This window comes from Python bivittatus, unplaced genomic scaffold (assembly GCF_059951505.1).
Source record: "Python bivittatus isolate LINGU-HERP-01145 unplaced genomic scaffold, Pbiv_v1 ctg000020_np1212, whole genome shotgun sequence".
Lineage (NCBI taxonomy): Eukaryota > Metazoa > Chordata > Lepidosauria > Squamata > Pythonidae > Python > Python bivittatus.
The window spans coordinates 39,634,667-39,658,363 of NW_028277030.1; the positions used below are offsets into that span (position 1 = coordinate 39,634,667).

Genomic DNA, 23,697 nt, shown 5'->3' on the forward strand with positions numbered 1-23,697 from the left:
GAAGAAGAAGAAGAAGAAGAAGAAGAAGAAGAAGAAGAAGAAGAAGAAGAAGAAGAAGAAGAAGAAGAAGAAGAAGAAGAAGAAGAAGAAGAAAGAAGGAGACATCCATTGATATTTCTGTATGTGCCATTTTCCTTTCAACTTGAGATTCCTTGCAGAATATGGGGCTGTATCTGACACATCCATCAAGTTGCTCGGGCATTATACATGCACCCCAATAGACTGCCATCCCTTTATGTACCACAGAATTTAATATTCTATTTTTATGGATACTCTAAAAAGTTGAGTTTGTTTACTACATTTGAAAAATGCATGATAGAACCCTCTCTAAGGCAGCCAAATAAAAGTCAAGCAAGTGTGAAGACTACAAATTTTTACTTCTTAATGGTGTGAGGAAAAGATCTATAAATCTATATAAAAAGGGACTAGAATTAGCTATCCATGTACCTGGTCTTCTTCTGTAGTTTGCAGAAAAGCAAAGTTCTATTTTTAACATGCAGATTGATGAACTGCATTGTGAATTATTATCAGAGGTCTATGAATTAAGAATGAGTATCTACACTTTTCTTTTCCCAAACATGATGTTATACATGCACTGAACAGGAGATCTGCCTTTCCAACTTGTTTAAATTTCATCTGGAGTCAGAGAAGTATATATTTTATCTTAGAGAATTCATGATGAAATAATGTAAAACCCCTTCCAGGCTTTGCTTTTTAGTCTCCCGCATTCAGTCTCCTGGCCCCTGAAAACAAACAAACAAACAAACAGAACAAAACAAAACAAAACAAAATAAAACAAAACAAAACAAAACAAAACAAAACAAAAAACAACAAAAAAATATTTCATATAGAACCTCACTTATCAGAAGACAGACAGGAATAATGAAATCATTATTTTTTCACTGCAGTTTTTTTTTTAATCCAAATGAAAGCATAGTTTTTCATGAACTAGAAAGTATTTAAAACAATGTTACCTGCAATGATAGCTTTCCACTCCATCAATGCAATTATCACTATTTAGGCAGGGGGAAGGTTCACAAAGTGTCACCAGCTTTTCACAGAATTTACCTGTGAACATTGGCAAGCAGGTACATGACATATCCTGTAAAAGACAGAGATTTCTTAAATCAAATCTGCAAAAAAATCCAAAATGAGGAATGGTTCTTAAATGTCCATCATGTGTTATACCATATACTAAAGAAGAAATCCATTTCTAGGAGAAACCTTATCCATAACCTACTTCCTTAGATAAGCTATCCAAGACAAAGGGGAAAAACAGATGCTGTGATCCTTCAAGAAAAGGAAGTCTATCTCACAGTTCTCAAACATATTCTTGTAAAGAATCAATATGAACTGGAAATGGGTCTAACACCATTAACAGAAACCAGCAGTTTGCTATTGGCTGGATGTACTTGTTTTTAATGCTAAAGCGTATTTCTGCTCTCACTTAGTTCAACTTATGTTTCAGGGCTAATTCTAGAGATGCTTGAATAATTTGGCCTTTGCAAATTCCAATAATAAACTGACTTCCCAAGCTAGTAATTAATTAAATGTGACTATTAATCTGCTGTGCATTTCCTAACAGTATTGATCTGAATCTTTGCTTAAAAGAAAAAAGTATCAAAATGCATTTCAAAATTCACATTTGGATAGAAAAACATTTTAAACACGTCTTCAAGTGCATCCTGTACACAACTATGAAGTTTTGTGTGGATTTCTGTGTAAAAGAAAATCACAGATTAGTACAGATAAAGGCCTGAATTAATACAAGTGATCACATGCTAATGTATCAGTATGGACTCAAAGAGTTACTTAAAGCTTTGATGGGCTGACTCAATTTGGTGAAGTTTCAGTCACATCACCCCTCCAAAGCAGATTCATAATTGAAATGGGGGAATGTTTGGGAGCAACAACTCAGATTGGAAGGGGATGGCTTTCTTGAGGCACCTGGGATTCTTAATGACAATACACAACTGCAACTGCAATATATGGAGATGGCTGAGGTGGGGGTGGGGAATAACAGGCTCTATTACACTGACCTGGCCAATGAGATATATCAGTCATTGATCCCTCTGCCTATAAGAATTCTTTGGGGTGACAATACTAATATTATTTTGGGCTTCATTCATTTTCTCAGCTCTAAGTTTTTGTTTTTTGTTTTAAATGCAGATACATAGTCCTAAACTCTAACCAGGCTCTCCCTTGTATTACTGAGACATCACATTGCTATGCTGATTCTGTCAACACAACTGTGAGCTCAACTCAGCTTCCCACATTTTACATATGGACTCATGGCTCACTCTACTTTTAAATACTGAGCAATTGGAGCAGGTTTAAGACTCCTGACAATGAATGAATGGATGCCAGGTGAACACAGGCACTGATTCAAAATTTTAGAGAGATAAAAATAGGGCTGAGGTGGCAATGTTACCAACCCTCTTGATAAACAGAAATCCCAGGCAGCAAAGCTACACTACCCCATTCAGGCAAGTCACTGGTTATTCCTCCGAGTCCTGCCCAGAAGAAGTCAAACGTTACCAATATGTCTTGCTGAGCCTCACATCCCACTGAGACCAGTTTTTCCTGGGAAGGGCCAAGCTTGCCAACCAGTTGCACTTGTACAAACATGATCAGCTTGATTAACATTCCTTGTACAGGTTTATTACAGCATAATGCTCTGTGTGCCCAAATAATATGGTTTATAGTTCAATATACTGTACAAACCCAGAAAGTGGAGTAATTCAGTAACTAAGTTGTGTTGTGTGAATATACTCTGAAAGACTTGGAAGCTGCCGAAGTATTGATATGTGATAATGTAAAGGTAATTGTTATAAGTATTGTTATATATAAAACACTCCTCTCTGATGATAAGAAAGGACTATAACATGATATATCGAAAATTTGGACAAAAAGCATACTGGGTACTAGAAGAAACATCACACTAAAACTGCATTGAACAACCATCAGAAAAATCAGCTCCACCATTTTCTAAGGCAGGAATGAGGAAACTGAACCCCAATACATATCATATCACATATCTATCTCAAACTTGTGCTAAATTGCTGTGCTGCAATGATAAAAACAACCACCACAACCATGGATCTGTTACAGGAGAGCAAAAACAGCTCCAGACTAGACTATCTGGAGGGTTGAAATCTCCCTCCTTTACTCAATAAAAAGAAAATAATCAGTTCCATAAATACCTTTTTTTTATTTCCATTTAAGAATTTACAAGGAAAGGGGCCACAAAGGATTTGCTCTACCTTCATATAGTCTTAGATGTAATTTTAATCTCCTTTATAAATCCAATAAACCGGCCTAAGGAGAACATGATTTGTATCTTTTTAAGCAGCTGCTTTCAGCAATTAAATTGTGTTTTTCTCCAAGGATCATAAAATACTTCAGGGACTGCACTCAGAATAACCTTTTTGTTTTATTGTTTGCCTGATTATTTGAGAATTGTGGTACCAATAAATAACTTATTTGCAATGTAAGCATTTTGAAATTCACCATTTCCCAGCTTTACATAGTGGTTTCATCTTCAGAACAATATGCTCTGTTTAAGGTTTGACTATCATAATGTTCTGTTTCTGATCCATGCCCATCATTGTTAATGCTGTTCTCTCTCTCTCTCTCTCTCTCTCTCTCTCTCTCTCTTTTTAAAAAGCTTATTTTGATTGCTGATTTTTGAGGTTTTATATATGTATTGTTTCATCACTTAGGAGGTATACCCTGTCTTGAGTACTCATCTGGAAAATAAACAGTTAATATCATAAACAGAGAGAATATCATTATTAAGAAATTGGGGAGCTATGCCAAGTACCCTTGCCTCTAAGCCCTAAATATAATAGGACTTATTTCTGAGTAAATAGCATACAATTATGTTGTAATAATTGCCACGCATAGATGTGCTGGGAAGAAGCTTCATGGAACTAAATCTGATTTAGTTCTGAGTCAAAAGTTCATAGGTCTGTTCCTTAAATTTACAGTTAGTAAGAAGCAACACTGTATAGGAGCGAGAAACGGATGAGAACTTCATTCCATTTTGATTCATATTTTTTCGACCAACACATGGTGCACCTCTTCTTTTTGTGACACAGTTCAAGATGACATGTAAGAGAGAAATATTTATGCACCGTTAGACATTGAACTTTACTCTGCAGAACTTCCAAATTTCCTTTAGCCCAATTTAGTCTCTTCTGAGGTCTTGGGTCTTTACCATTTGACTTCTAATATGTTTACTTCTATGTTATTTAAAGCTTTTGTAATCTAAAAATCACATTTGTGGTGAAGAGGGAAAAAAAGCCTTTGAAAATATGCTTTTATTATCTGATTTGTTCCCCTCCTCAATTTATATTTGTTACTTTAAAAAGCAAACCATTTGAGACACCAATCAATAACTAATAAAGAGTAAAAAGCACCATCGCCTGGTAAATTTTTTGTTGCTGTTGTTTTCATGGTGGAGAGGAAATAAATAATAATCTAGTTGAAATAATTTAATCAAATAAGGAGGAGACTGGGAATGCAATGGGAGATTGCCAAAATACATTTTACTATCTTACAGGATAAATGTCACTACTGCATTGATGCTAATAAAGATATTCCTCCCTCCCCCCCCCCCCCCCACGCACATACTTTTCAATTATCTTAGAAGTTATACTTACATTTGGCAGATCGTTACATATGCCTCTATTCTGGCATGGTCCAGAAAAGCATTCATTGATATCAGTTTCACAATGAGGCCCAACGAATCCAGGAAGACAGTCACAACTGTACCCAGAAGGATTATTGTGACATCCAGCTTCATTCTGACATGGCTGAGAACTACACGGTGTCACGTGCTCTTCACAAAATGGACCTTAAGAGCAATCAGTAGTAGAGACAAAACTATTTGTTAGAAAATGGGCAAAGGTTCTTATTGTGTCCGGTCAATGGATTAAAGATGGAAGTTGTGCCTTAGGCTTTTAAAATATTAAACAGATATCATCCCATATTTCTGATGTATTTTTATCTATGGAGTATAGCGAATTCCTATTCCCTTTTCTTTCCAATATTTGTCTGGATGGGTCATGTAAGCAAAAAGGCTCTCAACACAGGTTTTCTTGGAGTGGTCCAGAACAGGACCAGATATTGATTAATTTCTTAATACAAATAAATATACCTTATTGGGATATGGGAAATTTCAGAAATATTTTGTTTCAAGTTACTTTTTTTTTTTTTTTTGCATACACAAGACTCCTTGCACTTGTCTTGGAGAACATGAAATTCAAGGAGATGTAAGAATTTCCTTTTGCTAAAGAGGAACAACAAATTATCCTAATTTCTGCTAAAGAGCCTTAATTGGGGCATCCAAGCCACGATTTTAGTCATATTTCTCATCATTTCACTATGTTCCTTGTTGCACCATAAAATAGAATGTTTTGGTGATGGACATAGAATATTTTAAATATTTATTATTCATAGAGATAAATGAATAATCATCATTCATGACAGCTAAAAATGAGCCCTCAAAATTCTAGATTAATGCATTTTCAATTCCCAGATGTTTCAAATAATGGCCTCTTTGTTTCTTACTACTTTTGCAAAAATATATGGATCTTCAGTTAACCTAGTCTGCCAGTTAACTGAAACATTGGGATGAGACTTGGGGATGAGCTGGAGAACATTCAGTAGGACGAATGTTTTTTGCCAGTGGCAATTGAAGAGGTATCCTTCCTACGTTCTTTCTGTTAAGGAGAACCCATGGATTCAGGAGGTTAGCAGAATTAATTCAGGCCCTGAAAGTCCTTCACTGAAAAGGTGCCACCTATATTTGGATGATGACATGAAACCACTGTACCAAGATCCCAACTGTTCATGACCAGAACTCATCACGTTTTGCAATCAGTTTAATCCTAAACATGCCTACTGAGTAGAGATAGAAATGGAAAGTGTTAGGACTATGTTCCAAGCAGACTTTCTTGATCTGCACAGACCCCATGCATGAAACAAAACTTGGTTTGCTTTATAGCTTTATAATCCATACTTTCACTGAGTCATACAAGGATGTCTCAGGCAAGAATGTAACACTTTTCTCCCCTCTTTTTTTCAGGCAGATACTATCTGTGTGCTACAAAAAGTGTCCCTTGAAGGTCTGAAGTTGCTCCCCAGCTGAATTATCTCTGGCAGAGATAACATATTATCTTTTGGCTCTACATTTATAGCTCTATTTCTACATGCAGGACTCATGTTTCCCATCTGACTAAGACAAGGAGTCCACAGACATTTTGAGGGTACTTGCATAGATTTCAGGGAGTCTATGGATAGGAAAAAAAAAAACCACAGCTTTATTTTACTGAAATTTAGTTTGTCTTGTTTTTGATTTAATGGATTAATAAAGAAGCACATATATTACCATAATGGTGTTTAAAATATTTTGATAACTGTATTTGAGCACAATTGGTTTCTCTGTAATACAACCTATATCAATGCATTTTATTTGATGCATTTATTTTATTTTATTTCTGAGAAGGGGTCCAGAGGTTTCACCATACTCTCAAAGGAGTCCATGGCACAAAAAAGGTGAACAGCTCTTGGCCTAGAATGACCCTTGTCTTATAAAAACAAAACAAAACAGAGACACAGAAAAGAAGCACTTAAAAAACAATAACTGCTTGTCTGGGTTTTGTTTCACTCCCCCCCCCCCCCCCCCGGAAATGCAGCCCTAGCATTTAGTAAAAAAACTCAGCAGAGTAACTTAGACATGACCATATCTGTGGGAGAGGGAAAGTTGATCATGACCAGTTTCTTCATCCAAAGCAAGTTTTACTGCAGTCAGCAGCACATAATCATAAGATGTTATGCACAAATCTGTGATGTATTTTATAGGTAATTTTGTTTATGTGCATTTTATGAAAATGATCCTTATTTTGATTTATTGCTGATTGCTTAATGTTGTAGTGCTGCATTTTCTATTTTCATCTTATTTTTTTTTTTAGCATTTTTCTAGATGGCAGATTCTAAAAGTTGGAGCTGCAACTGAGACATATCATAAATTAAAATATACCCCATGCCTCCATCTATTTATTTTTTGTCATAGCATAAATACATTTTTATTCACTGCTTATACACTTTGATGATTGCCCATTTAAATAGATGTTCCTTGAAAATTCTGTATACTTATATATCTGTTTAAATAATAATACTTCTGTATAAATACTTTTGTATAAATAATAATCTAACAATACTTATATACTTATGTATAAATAATAATCTAGCAATACAGTACAGAAGAAAATTATTGTGGTTGAACTGAAATATTATGTTATTATTGATAGATCTTTTCACTTAATATGAAAAAAAATATGGAGATTATTTTGAAACTGTTGTTCCTTATTTTTTATTTTTTATTTTGGAATAAATGTATTTTGTCAGCCTCAAATTAAATGTAAAGATCCCTGAGGCAGTTAGGCATAAAGGGTGAGCGGCATATATTGTATTCTTATGAATGTACTTAATGTGCATGATTAAAAGGAGAACGGAATTGTGGTGAAGAGTAAACAGCACAAGACATAATGAAGTAGAAAATTGATGTTTGTCTTAAGTGCAATACTATACCTGCCTACTTTGAGGTCACATTAAGTTCTGTTCAACTGTATATTATTCTGTATAATTCTGTATAGATTGTAGCCAAGCTGGTTGCCAAAAGCTTAGCTCAGGAAGAAGGAAAACACCCAGCTATTAGCCAACAAGAGCAAGATTATAAGGGTGCCCCATCCGTTTAATTGATGAGATTATGCTTAATAAGACATCTCTTTTGGAAAGATAAATACAGTATCCTTTAGTTTCATCTTTTGTCTGTAGCAGTATATTATTATTTTTCACATTTCAAAGTAATTCCTGGAGTCTTATACATCAAAAAATCATCTGGTCTCAATGAATGATATGAAAATTCTAAAAAAAAATTTAACCAACCCCTTTCAGCAGTACTCATTTAAGAAACAAATATTTCCCTAACATTTTGCATTCTGTCTTGGTTGCATTTTCATTGCCTAAGTGTTATACTGTCCCTATGATCAAAGAATTATCTTTCTGGGAATGTCAGATGGCCACAAACTCTATTTTTTAATAAAACGGCGTGTTACCTGCATCAAATAACAATATATCCACACCCAATTTCATTCACATTTCCCTTTTCATTCACTTATAGGACTATCACCTGGATGACATTCTAGAAGACATCCTGTTTTACAGTAGCAAAGGAAAAATACTTGATTCTGAAATAAAGTTTCTCTTGAAGTTAGTCTTCTGAGTGTACCCAAACAACACTCAAGGGAGTACCTGCTTAATTTCAACAGCAGAACTGCATCATGGAACAAACTCTATTTGAGAATTATTCAGTAGGATAATGTATGACTAACGTAGACTCTAATTTATTGTCTGGTAGATGACTGTATGCATATTCTAGTGGGTTTTATGTAACACTGTTCTCTTCAGCTTCATTTTCTTCAGTATTTCATGATCACCTAAGATTGTGTGGTCTCATGACTTTTTCAGAAAATACCACTGAATTGTAGGGAGAGAGCACTGTGCCACTGCAAGTGGGGGTGGGAGTGGAGCTTGTTAAAATGATTACCAGTGACGTAGAAAGAGAAAACAGTCAATCACAGCTACTTCATCAACTTAATAAGATAAGCACATCTTTCTCCACTTTTGTGAAAGAGTTAGACACAAGCAATGCCTCCTTCTCGAAGAGGAAAGAAATCTGCACAATGCTAGTTTTGTTGCCGCATACTTACCAACAACAGAGTAAAGGATACTTTGAAAAAGTCATTTGAAAAATAAGTTTAAACAAATACTAAGGCAAATCAAGGTACAAACACAGATTGATTATATTTATATAAACAGGTTTAGAATCTGTTCAAAAATTCTGAAGATTCATGTCCAGAGAGCCAATACGGCAGGGATGTTCCTATGGAAATTATTGCCATTCATCCTTATGTTTTTAGTAATGATTCTCTGCCCATTTCAGATTTCTCCATAACTGTCCTAAAACTAAACAAAAAACACATACACACATACACACACAAATCATAAAGCAGAGACTAATGTTTGGATGATCAGATATGTATCAGTCATTATCTGCAGGTTCCTACATGTAGGGAGCTATTTTCTATGTAAAGGAGGTTCACTATATACAGAATGCCCCATGTAAAATCACATTTTCAAAGTATCAAGGCTAAGTACTACAATGTATTTGTCACAGATCTTGCAAGGAGGAAACTGGGATTTTTCACTCTCTTTTTCACTAAAGTCCAGCTAGTATTTTTCACTCTCTTTTTCACTAAAGTCCAGCTAGTATTTTTCACTCTCTTTTTCACTAAAGTCCAGCTAGTATTCATTTTGTCAGGGGTGAGAAGACAGATGCAGGTTAGGGACAGATGATAAACATTTTCCAAAATATATGCAGCAGCAGAGGGGACTTTGAATATATATAATATATATTGAATATACATAATCTGTTGAGCGACTCTATGGCTGTTCCAGGGAATGCTGGAGATGAAGCCTTCAGTAGGCAAAGACCCCACCACTGCTGCTTGCTAGGCTTTTTAAAAATGAAAGAAAAATGAAAGAGACCTTCGGTTGCCTTGTTCATTTTAAACATTAAGACCCATCTTGGTCTGTTGCTGAAGTCATAAAAAACTCCACATCAAATTTGCTAGCCCTCGTAGCCAGGCAGATGTGAAGTGGGAGCTTCTTGGGACTAGTCATCCTTAATCATGTGTCTGCCAAGCTGCTTTGACGGAGTAGGCAAAGTGATACTACATGGGCAAATGTTAATTTAAGTGTCCCTCAAATTTATTAATTTATGGTTTATTAATCATATTTATATAGCTACCCATCTCACAAAAAAGCAACTCTGGGCAGCGTACAATACTCAATTAAAAAAAAAACCATAAACACATATAAAACAATCATTAAAACACACACACAACAGGAGAGGATAATGTTAACCGTAGTGAGGGAGCCATCACAAAATCTCCCTGGTCCCCTGGGAGCCCCAGGCCTGATCACATCACCAGGTCTTGAGGGACTTGCAGAATGTTAAGAGGGATGGGGCTAATCTCACTTCTGGGGGGAGAAGATTCTACAAGGTGGGCGCCACGGTGGTGAAATGACAAATGGCCCTTCAGTCACAGTGCCAAAAAATAACAGAAAAGAAAGAGTATTCACTCAGCATATGAAAAGCATCCTTCAGCAATTTTCAACACTCTTTATTTTTACGTGAAGCAATTCTAGCATATATGTTCTTCATAAACAAAAAGTGCTAGTCCCAGCTGATAACTTCATATTGCTTTTCTACTATTAACATAAAGTGGTATTGTTGTTTCAGTAGTAACCGAAAAACCCTTCCGGAAGTGACGCATTTCCAATTTCTTCATTTGTCCTGCATATAACTGCAGAAAAACTGAGAAATTTGTACTCATAAAAAAAATAAAAATAAAAAAGACAGCTCTAAATGTGTATATTTGGCGATGAGGTAGGCACAAATAAGTTATGTTACAACTTTAGAACTGATTCTGAGCCTGAAATGTTTTTTTCCCCTTTCTCTCTAATCTGATCTCTCTCTAAAACATAGGCCAAATGTTTCTTAGCCTTTTTTCTGTAATAAGCTCTTATACTTTGCAGTGTACATTTCTAATAAGTAATTTAGGTTGATTTAAATACCCACACTTACACACACACACTCACACCTACCCACAGAGTAGATTCTAAAGAAGCCATTGAGAAATAACGTTGATTTCTTAGGGGAAATGTGAAAGGAAACTGCAATCTAAAAGAAGTCTTATAAATGTAAGAAACATCACTGGAACAGTTGAAAATATAGAGAAGGATACTTTGAAACTTTTGAGCCAAATGTATATTTATCTTCATGGGCAAAAGATCTCATGCTATCAGCAGCACTGGAAAGCTAAAGTTCAGAATGAGCTGCTGTGAGTAAAGGATGCCAGGAACAACAAAGAAGCCTTCTTCAGGTATGTTCAGAATAAAAGGGGAAAAAAGAAAGAAAGAAAGAAAGAAAGAAAGAAAGAAAGAAAGAAAGAAAGAAAGAAAGAAAGAAAGAAAGAAAGAAAGAAAGAAAGAAAGAAAGAGCACACTAGCTGTTCTGGCCTTTCTTTATGTCCTTTTCCTTGATGACTGTCACACTTTTCTGGGAAAAAATTCCTAACGGTAAGATCTGTTCAACCATGGAACAGCCTGCCTTGGAGGTGGTGGACTTCCCTCCCCTGAAAGTTTTTAACTGAAGCTGGTAGGTGTCCTTTTGTTTTGTTTTGAATTAATTTCTTTTATTTTATTTTCAGCACTTTCCTAAGCTTTTTATATAGCCACATTGGTTTCTTCTGCTTTCTTCCATTTCTTGCCTCACTGGGTTTGGCAATTTGACAGTTAGCATCTCCCACCCACCTAGGTTTCCTTTTCTCATTAGTTTTTTCTGCCATTAAATAATAATTATTGCTCAAGTTTTATTAAAATCTGCTTTCCTGAAATATAAGATATGCATTCAGCTACATTCAGCTTTAGTTTCCTTTAATGTCAAGAATTCTGGCAGATCCTCAAACCAGTTCTTCACATTAGCACAAGTTTGAATGGAAAGACTATAGGAGAGGTCTTCCAGCGATTGGAGGCAGCTACTGAAAGTATCAGAAGAAGCTTCTTTAAATACTCAGAAAGTTCTTTGGACTATTGGAAGTGGTGGGATGAGGGCATAAAAAGAAGCATTGGAGGCAACTGATAACTTCTTTTCATTATAGCACATTGGCTGAAACTACTATTTTTCCCTACAGGTTTGGGTTCTTTCCTTATTAAGGATAATTATAAATCAGTATGATTTAGGACTATCTTACAAAAACTTGAATATCTCGGCTTCTCTAGTGAGGCATTCCAAATGATGAGCTACGAGCGTGCACTCAGTAAATTCAAACAACGTATCAAAGATCTGGAAATCCAGCAGGATCAGTATGCTTTGCCTAAGAATGTTTTTTTTGAGCAGTCAAGCCTTTTCTTATAAGCTAGCAAGATATCTAAATTACATCACTGTCCCCAAATTTCGGAGGGCAATAACTCTAGCATGCTGCAATGCTCTCCCTACAGCAGTTTTGGAGGGCCGATACAAAAAAAGTCCCATATGAGCTGAGATTGTGCCCCTGTGGACAAGGGGCTATTGAAACTATAGTACGTATCCTATTATACTGTATTTTCTCCAAGGACTCACAAAACCATTTAATAACTCCTCATCTGATAAAATATCCAGGGAATTCTGATCTTTTTTACGTCCAGTTGTTGCTATCTGATCAGAATGATTTAGTTTCCCTGAATATAGCTAACTTTTGTTATACTGTCTGCAAAATTAGGCAGAATTTGACTGCCCACTGATGATCCCACCAATCTGTAAATATATTATCGTGTTCTGTTCACTTCATTTAATGTATTTTCAATGTATTTCAATGTATTTTTATTTGTAATTCTGGTCTGTATCCATGATAAAGATGATGACTGATAACTTCTTTTCTTGTTGAGGCAAATGCTTGCTGTTTCACACAGAGCGGAACGTTGTTCGGTCATTCCCCCCCCCCCCCCAAAAAGTTTCCATTATTTCTGGTTTATTTGCCAAGTCTTCCATATTGTTGAGGGTCACATCTGTCTAGACTGAGGTGGAAATCAGCAGTTGCCAGGCCAGAGTTGGCTATTATGTAAACATGTCACAGCTGCTCAATTTTTGAAGCAGTCTCCACAGTGTGTGTCAAAATCTACAAGATGAATAGTAAAGCAGGTCAAAATCCCACTCCTTTTGTATGTGACAGTGTTGCCCTACTCATCATCTTGTATATTTATACTCTCTCCTCTCCATGCTGACACTCATTGGCTTTAGGCTACAAAGGCCACACCATATATCCATTAATTTGAAAGGTGAGAGGAAGAAGCCCCAAGGCTGTAAAAGTCACTTAGAACTTCTCATTGGCCACAGGCAATCAACTGTTATGTATGGTGTCATTCTTGCCTAAAATCAAGATTCTAATGTAGCCAAGCCATGTTTGTAAGTCTTCTGTTAAGTCTAGCTGTGGAGTTACTAGCTGTGAAGTGCCAGCAAATCTGTGATTTATTGTCAAGTCTGGTTGAGTTCCCAGTCAAGTCAAGGGTAGCTGATCTCTTTGTTTCAACTTCATGAATTTGAATGTCATGAAATGACCACACATGGGAGAGTTTATCTCCCAACAGATGTTGGAGAATTAAAATCCTCCTTCACACCCTTTTGAAACATCTGCAATAGTAGACAGCAAAACAGAAATAGACTTGTATTCCTCTTCCACTATTTTTAATTCAGTGCAATCATCACTATTGTCAAACTAATTCCCTTTACATACAGAGAATTTCTGATCAGAGATGGTACTTTTAAAATACACTATTTTCTTTCTATTGTTTTTCAACATGTAGTCTTCAATGACTACATTCCAATTAAGTCATCATATAACCTACTAGTCATATATTATGTCCAGTTCTTAGCCTCTTTCCTCCTTATTGCTAGTAGGATGGTTAACTGGTAGTATTCAGGCTCAGATTGGTAGAATGAGGGAAATTTGTTTTGTTTATCTATAGATATACCTCATCCTTCTCAGCTCCATAATCTTGATTTCCTTACTGAATTACATGACAATTAAAAAACTGTCATACCATAGAATTGCTTGGATTATGTAAACGCAACCATACAAATTAAATCTTCAAATATCCATGTGTTCTATAGGTAGGTAGCAAGAGATAAAATAGCTTACTTAAAAAAAATAAAATAAAAGGTGACGAGGGGAAGAGAATGAAATATACTCAGAAGCCATAAGAGAGCAAAGAAAATGAAACCTTGGAGGATGGAGAAACACACAATAAAATGCGTCCCTGATAAATAAACACAGCTACTCTTTACTTAGTTTCAATCAGCATCCATATGCATATCCAGGGAGAAAGGATCTGTGATGCAAGACATGGTCAACCTGAAAGTAAATTCATTTTAATTAAGTAGAAGTTGCTAACTTTTCCACTACAACTTGTAGACTATAATCACCCCACATCACCCTGTAAAAGCATGAGTCATACAACTGACATGGCTAGTCAACAGACTTTAAAACTATATTTTTTATTTGTATGAAAAAAGGAAAAAAGTTTTCATTTTTTAAATAACTATTCAATTAAAAGAAAACAGTAAAAAACTAACAAAAACTAACGCTGAGAGAAAGAAAAAGAAAATTGGAAAAAAATAAAATAGCAAAGATCAAAAGACCAGAAAAGAAAAAGAAACAACAAAAGAAAAAAATTGACTTCTGACCCTCCTTGCAACAGATATAAGTAACAATATACATCAAATTCTTACTCTAAATTTAAAACATAACTTCCATTATTTATATTAACCCATATTATTTCTAGTCATCAAATCCATACAACATAATTTCATTTTTTTTCTGTTTCCTGCAAAAAGTCCAAAAAAGATTTTAAGTTATACAATATCTTATCTCAAATCAAAGCTGTCAATTTTGCCATCTCAGCCAATTCCATCAACTTCACCATCCACTCTTCCACTGTAGGTAATGTCTTACCTTTTCACCTCTGTGTATATACTGTAAAAGCCTTGCTGCTGTTATCATATTTATAACAAAGTTCCATGAGTCTTTTTTCCAAATGTTTATCCATAAAACCCAAAAGGAAAGTCTCTGGTTTTGACTGAATATTAATCTTTAAAATCTTCTGTATACAGATATGTATCTCATTCCAACTTTTTTTTTTTTTTTTGCTTTTTTACAAGTCCACCAGAGATGATAAAATGTCCCTTCTTGTTGTTCACATTTCCAGCATACATGCAAAGTATCTTTATACATTTTGGATAATTTTTCTGGGCAACAAGTACCAACAATACATGATTTTATGAACATTCTCTTTAATACAATGTAAATTTTAGTCCTTTCTGCCACATATTTTCCTGTTATTCCATATGTATGTTGTAGCCAAAATTTTTAGTCCATTTCATCATACAGTCCTTAACTTGTTCATCTTCTGTCTCTAGTTTCAATAAAAGTTGATACATCTTTGCAATAACATGTTCATCATTTGTACATAATTCTGCTTCAAATTCAGTCTTACCATACTCAAAACCATAAGTCACTTTATCTATTTTAAATATTTTTGTAATTGTACGTAAGAAAACCATTGACACATGTATCCTTCTGATATCAATTCCTCTTTTGTCTTTAACTTAAAATCCCTTTGAGAAAATTCCAATGAGTTAACTCACCATAAGTTAACCATTTAATTTTAGCTATCATTTCTCTTCTACAAAAAGTTTCTTGTGGTGACAACCATAAAGGAACCTTCGGAGGCAACATAGATTTATATCTATTTCATATTCTCACTATGGTATGTCTAATAAAATGATTTTTAAAATTAACTTTATTGTACCATAAATAACTGTGCTACCCAAATCTTAAGTCATGCCCTTCTAGTTTGAGTAACCTCCTATTTCTCAAGTCACCCACTCTTTCATCCAACTCAGGATGCTGGTTATCACTTATAAAGTCCTCCATGGCATAGGGCCTGGCTATTTGAGTTTCTGCCTAACTCCAATAGTTTCCAGTAGTAAGATCAGGCAGAGTGGGTGCTCTAGGTCCCTTTAATTAAGCAATGCCACCTATCAGGACCTAGGAAGTATACCTTCTTTTTTACCCTCTAAAACAGCATCCCCCCCGGAGCTTTGCATGTTTTCCACCATACAAAAATTCCACAAATCTTTAAAAGCATGGCTTTGCTCCTAGGGTTGGGGTTAGAGTGGCTACCAAGCCTTTGTTAGGATTATTATTTTTTCCTGGTGTGTTGGGTTTTGTTTTGTTTTGTTTTGTTTTTCCCCCTGATGTATAAGTCTTTTTTCTTTCATTTTCTTATTTCTTACTTTTGAGACATTTGGGAGTAGGGCAGCCTCTAAACCCAATAAAATAAATACATAAACTCACATCAGACAATTTATTATGGCCAATAAATGTAGGGCTGTAATAAATAATAAAAGGTATAATGAGTGTTGAAATTTTTCACATTGTAAAAGGTTTAAATTAGGGAAGGGTTTTTTTTAAAACCCTCTGTCACGTCAGTCCCTACTCCTGATGATTTAATACATTAGTGCACCATTCTTGGTAATACCAGCTTTCTTCTGGAATTATTTTTAAACTTCCCAGACTGGCCTAGATGGATAGATGGATAGATGGCTTGATCGATCGATGGATCGGTGGATCAGTTGATGGATCAATGGATTTTAGTTTAGGCACCTGACTCTGGGCACCTCATCATAGAACAAGCAATAAACACACACACATACCACATGCACACACACACACACACAAAACAAGACGGGATCCTGGCTGCTTACCTTCTAAGCCTAGTTTAGGTCAAGCAGGACCTATAAGCTAGCCTTAAATTAGAATTCTTATCTCCCTGACACTTCTTTGTTTGAGAAGGTTCCTAATCCATAGAAATGGAAAAAATGTAAACTCCCTTGATTCTAATAGTCAATGTGCTATCATATTGGCAGCATTTGAAAAACCTTGCCTGTGATACACACTCCAATAAACACTCTTGTGTTACATTTATTCTCACTGTACACATTGCACTGGAGAATAATAACTGATGGTCTAGTTTTAACATATGTTCTGGCCACTGAAGTTGAACTTTCAATTCCCATAAAGTACAATGCATATTCCTGAAGAGTAACTGAATGTTTGTTAGCAAGGAAAATAGAAGCAAACTAATTTGAAAATAAAATATTACCCAGGATTTATCTGCAAAGAAACTCATTTTGTTGCAGGCTTGGAAAGCTAATTGATAAAAATAACCTTTTTCAGCTGGTTGGTTTTATAGCCAGAGAGACAGACTACATTTCTGTAATGACTTATTACTGCTAAGCAAAAAACCTAATCAAATGATGACCTGATCCTTAGAAGAAAATATTATTCAAATGTGATGATGCATTTCTATACCTTCAGAAACTCGTACTAATATATGCCAGCAAATAAATGTTATACATTATAAGGGTTTCAGATAACCTTTTATGTTTTCATTAATTTATTTTATTTATTTATTTCTTATCCACAAAGCCATCTTTCAGTCATACACTGCTTAACCCTCTCTGCATTACAGAAAACAAAATCTTAAAAATCTTGCTAATATCTGAGTCACCGTTGGAAAAATCCACACACTCACAGATTTCGATGGGTGAAGGCACTAGCCAAAGTCATTTATCCAACGATCATCTGAGCACAGTGATGAAACAATAGCATATATTTATGCAGTGAATTTTGCAATTTTCCATATTGCATTCATAGCAGTTTTAGAGTAGATCTAACATTTCTAATACAGTATTTGCACCTGAGTTCATACCCTACACTAAAACATTATGTGCTTTGCCTGCTTTTTGAGAGAACTTAGCCATCATGTTTTATAAACTTAGCATGAAGTGGGAACTCAGTTAAATAAGATTCCCCCCCATTCATTATGGTGATAAAGCATGGTTAAACAAACTGCATTATACTGCAATGTGTACTTCCTGCCTCTGCAATGTAAAGCTTTCAAGGAGAAATTTATTGCTACGAAAAGGACACTTTTAGTGACATGAGCCATTCTTATTTGTCAATTTGGTAAAGTTGATAATGGCGTAAACACTATAGCCAAATTATAGGGAGATTATATTTGTATCTTTCCCCAATCCAGTTACTTTATTTACAGTATTCATTCCCCTCCACTCCCCCCATCCCAAATGCACAAATTTCTTACAGTAACTGATTAACCAAGAGGAATCTTAAGAATAGTTAGTAGCTTCAAGTATAACTTCCTGATTTGGGAAAAGTACTGAAGCTACTTTTTAGCAATTTAATGCAAAGCAAGTGGTCTACTGTCGCTGGGGAAACAGTCTTAAGTTGTGTAGATAAAACTGTAGGCTTGATACATTTTCTATGCTGACTCAGTGACTGAATTCACAGCATAATGTTAATCTCTTATTTGAGGTTAACTTATATAAACTGCACCAAAGTATTGACATTTCATTCCTTTAGTACTCACATTACTAGCAAGCACACAAATAAACAGGAGCAATGACCAATAAAGCCAAATTCCAACTGTATTCTCTTTACAGTCATATCAGATTTGTAATCTTCAAAACATCATTATGTTTACTATGTTATGGTATGTACATTTTGTTTTTTAGCCTATTTCTGAATGAGGAGGTAAAAGGGTGTCTGAGATAAAATGTTTCGGACTGGAGATAGAGGCTCAGAAGACAGAGTCTTTATCCATACACAAACTTCTGCTCATAGAATACCAATATATTATAGAGAAATAATGCTAGAAATGTTGACCAACATCTAATTTTCTTAAAGGAGGATTTGTTTTGGCATGGAGAAACATCCCAATTTATGTGAAAGCCATTCATTCATTCATTCATTCATTCATTCATTCATTCATTCATTCATTCATTCATTCATTCAATTTATATCCCACCTTTCCATTCAGATGCAACACTGAAGTCACAGTTACCATATATGGGATGAGCAAATCAAAACAACTGTTAGATGGCAACAAAAAGTGAGCGACAAGGCTACTCGAAGAGCACGGTTCACTCCCAAATGCTCCCCTGGAACCTTCACCTAGTTCTGTTCTTTCCATGAGCTTGGCAGTGTCATAGTTCTTTCAGGATCCTAACTCCGGGTGGAAGGCATAGGCTCCGAAGTAGATTTTCTGTTAAAGCTGAATTTTTTGGCTTGAAATGAATTTACAAGTGACCATTCTCCTCCTCCAGGTCTCTTTCTTTTCAGATGAGGGTTCCTTTGTGGGAAGTCATACCAAATTGTAATAATTAGCTCAGAACAAGTGGGTTCTCAGAAGACTGCTGTGACAAATTTGCAAGAGAGGGTTAAATGTGAGGGCAAAGTGCCTCAGTGCCTTAGTGCTTTGGGCCAGCTTTAGCTACTGTTTCAACTGCAATGATTTCTGAGCAGAGATAGTGATAGCAGTGACCTGTGTTTCAGTAATCTCTCATGTGAGGTCATAATCATGTACTTTACATTGACCTTGAAAAGTCAAAAGGCTGTCAAGAAGAGGCATGACTGTGCTGATCTTGAAGAATTTCATCAATTACCTATTCATTTCCAGACCTAATCCAAGGTTAGATGTTGCTGTACAAACTAAATGACTTACATACATATCTGTAAAAACAGGATGGCCTCTCTCAGCCTGCCAGCACTCTTGTATGGACAGGGGGTTGGAGAGAAGAGGGGAACCAGTCTAATTGCCTCATCATGTGGTGAAGAATATCAAGTTATTATGGGACCAGAAAGGGAACATAATTTGTTCAAAGAGTGTGCTGATGACCAACCCTTAACATTTTGGTGCCTGGCTGAGGCCACTTTGTTATACTGTGGATTTAGGAATTATTAGTGGACATTGTAACTCAACCATTACAATACCAATTATTATTGGATCTGTGCTCCCCCCCTTTTTTTTTCTGGTTGTTTTATTGATTCATTGACATTTTGTTGCTATTTGTGTGATATTATTACTCATCCTTTTTTTTAATTTTTTTTTTATGAAAAACAGATCCAAATTTGGATGAATGAATATTGCTTTTAGGTTTGTTTATTCCCAGTCAGGCACCAATTTATATAAATAAATTTTAAACTTATAAACAGACACATATACACATATTCAAGACTGTCTGAAAGTTACCAGGTATCATTAAGTCAATTATCGAAGTGAATAGAATGACACTGTAAAACTGACAAGTTCTCATAAGTAATTGACATTATAGCTCTCTGTTTGATTAAAAACTTCTAGTTTCATAATGAAGAAATGCTATTTTAATTTATTAAGGAAAACAAATTCTTTTAACCAAGCGAATGTTTGAATGTTAAGTGTCATCAATCAAATGTGTTTTGCAGTAAAGGTTTACATTTTGCACCTTTGACACATTGTTAGTAAATTGCAAAAACATACAGTTTTAAAAAGTCTAGAATTACTACAAGGTATATTGTACTAATACTTTGCAAGTATATCTAATGAACACTAAATGTGAGTCATAATAAGAAAGACCAAGGTCAATTATACTTAAAGTTAAGCGGATACCCTCCCTTCTTTGGGCAAGTGCTTCATCAAGAGAACAAAAGGGTCCATCTTTTTCTTTTTTTTAGGTTTCTTTTTTTCCTCCTGCAACATTTTTTCCTCTGAAAACCTGAAGGAAAGTTGTCTCATCCCTAAAATAATACATCTCCGAAATATATATTATTCTTATTACTAAGTTCTCCCCAAGATGTGGGCTATTTTTCATGAAATAGGAAAATCCTAATACTAATTTGAAAAAAAAAAAGTCAACTATGTACTATTAATTTTAAAAATGTCCAATATCCTACAGCTCAATACAATATTGCCTGACCTGAAAAACAGGGACATTATCAAGTATCTGCTGGATTTTTATTTTGTTTAAATTTAAGGATGTACTTACTGCATCTATCAGTGTCATTTCAATAATGTGACATGTGATTCAGGGCAGTTTATAATTTAGAACATCAGGTTAATAGTGGGAATACCTAGGGTTAAATACCAACTCAGTCACAACGTTAAATGAGCCTACTTCACCAAATAGCTGTAAAGAGAAATGGAGAATGCTGGACAGACCATTGGCTTTCACCATTTATATAAAATATAAAATAAAATAAAATAAAATAAAATAAAATAAAATAAAATATAGCTTTTATATGACATGAAACCATTATGCTATAATTGCACTGCCTGATGGCCCAGGCAATTCTAAACATAAATTTACAATGGGCAGTCATACATTTTTTAAAAAATTAATAAATAATAAATAAAAATGACCCTGCCAAAGCTATTCAGATCAACCATAGTTTCTTGATGCTGAATTCTGCTCCAACACACATTAGTCTAAAGTATATAACAAAATCCACATTGATCGTTTTGTATATCATATTTTAATGTAGCAGCCTAAAGTATTTTAACAAGGCAGCAAGGGTCTTGCAAAAGGGTATATTTCTGGCTTTGATTCCACTGATTAGTTTTTACAACACTTGAACATCTTCCTTGTATATCAAAATTCTGCTGTTGTTGAATTCAACAAGATGATTGGAAGATAAGTCCTTTGCTATTAGCAAAATATGAGCAGGATATTTTCTCCTATTACAGTTCATTTTTGAAACCTAAAAATTATAGCATAAAGTAATATTTTATGTTTCTTTCTTAAATAGAGAAAGACAACTCAGAGAGAAACTAAGACATGAGTAGGGAGGGAAAGGTTGTTGTTTTTAAGAATGTTATGCTTTTATTTGTTGTGGTGGTTAATTTTTTTTTAAAATCCTATTATTTTTCTTTATTCATGCTTCTATTCTATACAATGTCACTTTATTTCAGGCTGAAATTAGAGGCATGTATATTTGGATATTCCAACAGAATAACATCTCAGGAGGCCTCGTGATACTTTACCTTGATAAAAGTTCATTTACTGGAGTGTATTTGTTTTCTTTGACCTAAAAGGTTTTTCCTTGTGCAGAAGGTTTCCATCATCTAGAAGTTATGTTGACAGTTCCATTTCTTTGGATGGTATTGATTATCTATTCCTGATGAGCTTGTAGTATTACATCAAGATAAATTTTGCTAGTATGGCTTTGAAAGCTGCATGATTCACTTTCATATACAGAAGAAATGATTTCATTTAATTTAATCCATCTTAATCTAACGAACGCGCAACCTCTTTGCACAATATTATTTATTCAGTGTAGTATGAAAAATGCATATTTTGTTTTGAATTACAACTTCATCTCAATTTCATTGTATGACTTTCAAACTGAATGCACATAGATGAGTAATGTTACTTTTATTTAACCTGGGTTTCCCAGATCAAAGGAATATAACAAAGGAATATAACTCCATTGACCTCCTTTTGTACCACAGTATCATGATATTCTGGCTTACATGTAATGTAAGGAAGTGTAATAATACACTACACCACATTACATAGAACACAAAATAAGATGAACAATACATTTAGCTATTTTCCAATTACATATGTAATTCCACATCTTTTTTGCATTGGAGCAGTAAAACTCCTTAGCTCATTGAGTGCCTTTATCTGAGGCATATATGATATTCATTGTCTCCTGTGAATTTAAGAATGTTATAGCTAGCTGGATCAAGTCAGGAGCAAAAATAGATGATTTTAATCCTTTTGTTTGGTTGGTTGGTTGGGTTGGTTTTTTTATAGTGGCCAACTCCCAAACAGGGTAGGGAAATAAACCTCTCTCCTGCCACTGTCCCTCTGCCATTGGTGTTTGAGGGCCTGATGCCTGTAGAATTCCAGGAGACAAAGCAACAGTCAGAAAGAACAAAAGCTTAAAAGAGGAGGGATTAAATAGACAGCATGGGGGACTGAGAGAGGGCTAGGTCTCAAAGTGTTATGCAATAAAGACTTCTAAATACAACTTACTCAGAAGTCTGTATTAGGATCCATCTAGGAAAGAACTCTGCCTTGCCCCCAAACACAGAATTAATATGACATCTTCAAGATGAGTATCCTTTGATAAGTCTGTTGCCCATGAATGCATCCAATCTCCTTTTAAAAGCATCAAGTTAGTAATCATTGCCATGTCTTGTGGCAATGAATTTCAGAGGTTCATAGTGAGAAGAAGTGTGCATCCAATCAGCTTCATTGGATGATTTCATTTTCAGAGAAGGAAAATAAGCTTCCCCCTGTCTACTTGTCTCCCATAAAGAGATCGTAGGAAAACAGAGGGACCTGATTATTTTACACAACTGGGAAGCCATTTCTGTTTTGCATACAGGCAAAATTTCCCTTCTGACAAGAACAAACCAGAGGAAAGTGAATCAATCAGTGACAAAGAGAGCTGCAGCTGGCCTGTGAAATCCCTGACAGCAGATATTTTATTTCTCACTGACAAGCGAGAGAAGCAGTTGGTGATTCTGACTCAAAGGAAAACTTACTGATGCACTAATTAAGGCCAATGCCCTCAACAACTCGTGAGGGTCATTGGCCAAAATCGGACTCTTGGGTTGATGCCCTACAGCTACCTCTATGAATCTGGGAAGCAAGATGAACCTCTTTCATGTTTCTCCTGGACGTGAGCAAAATGCTTGGCCCTGCTTTGTTTCGTGATGGAGAAGGTGATCTTGGGGTATTTCGAGATAAGGATCAGACATGTCTCGGGGGGGAGAACTCTTATATGTCTATTTCCTTGTCTTAAAATTATTCTTGCAGCTCTAGGTATGTTACCTAATCTGACCCTTCTCTAACCCCCCCCCCCCAAAATTTTGTCTCACTGTTTATATATCCTTAATAATGCAGTTCCAATGCAGTCTGCAGAGAACAGATCCCTTCCTGAGTAAAGCTGATACCATGTGCACTTAGAGGAGAAAAGACCAGTTTGAAGAACATCATGGAGTCTTCAATAGCCCATTTCATGATGCCCTCTGTATAGCAATTCTAGTAGCAACAGGGAATACAAAAAAATATTTAAAAACCCAAGGAAGATCTTTCCAAACTAAGATTGGGCAAACAACCATGTTGTCTCTTTCCATTTGTGCTACTGACTGCTAGGTCTTGAGAAAACTATCTAC

At 35.3% G+C, this 23,697-nt stretch overlaps 1 protein-coding gene across 1 annotated transcript in view; it reads right to left on the reverse strand.

The window, feature by feature from the left end:
- LOC103055766 (protein eyes shut homolog) overlaps positions 1-23,697 on the reverse strand; it is a 128,026-nt gene that overhangs the window by 65,322 nt on the left and 39,007 nt on the right. Inside the window, exons 3-4 of the mRNA XM_007434773.2 lie at positions 4,665-4,858; positions 975-1,102 (exon numbers count right to left, since the gene is read on the reverse strand). Of these exons, the coding sequence (XP_007434835.2) occupies positions 975-1,102; positions 4,665-4,858 (322 nt within the window). The remainder of the gene's footprint in view (positions 1-974; positions 1,103-4,664; positions 4,859-23,697) is intronic.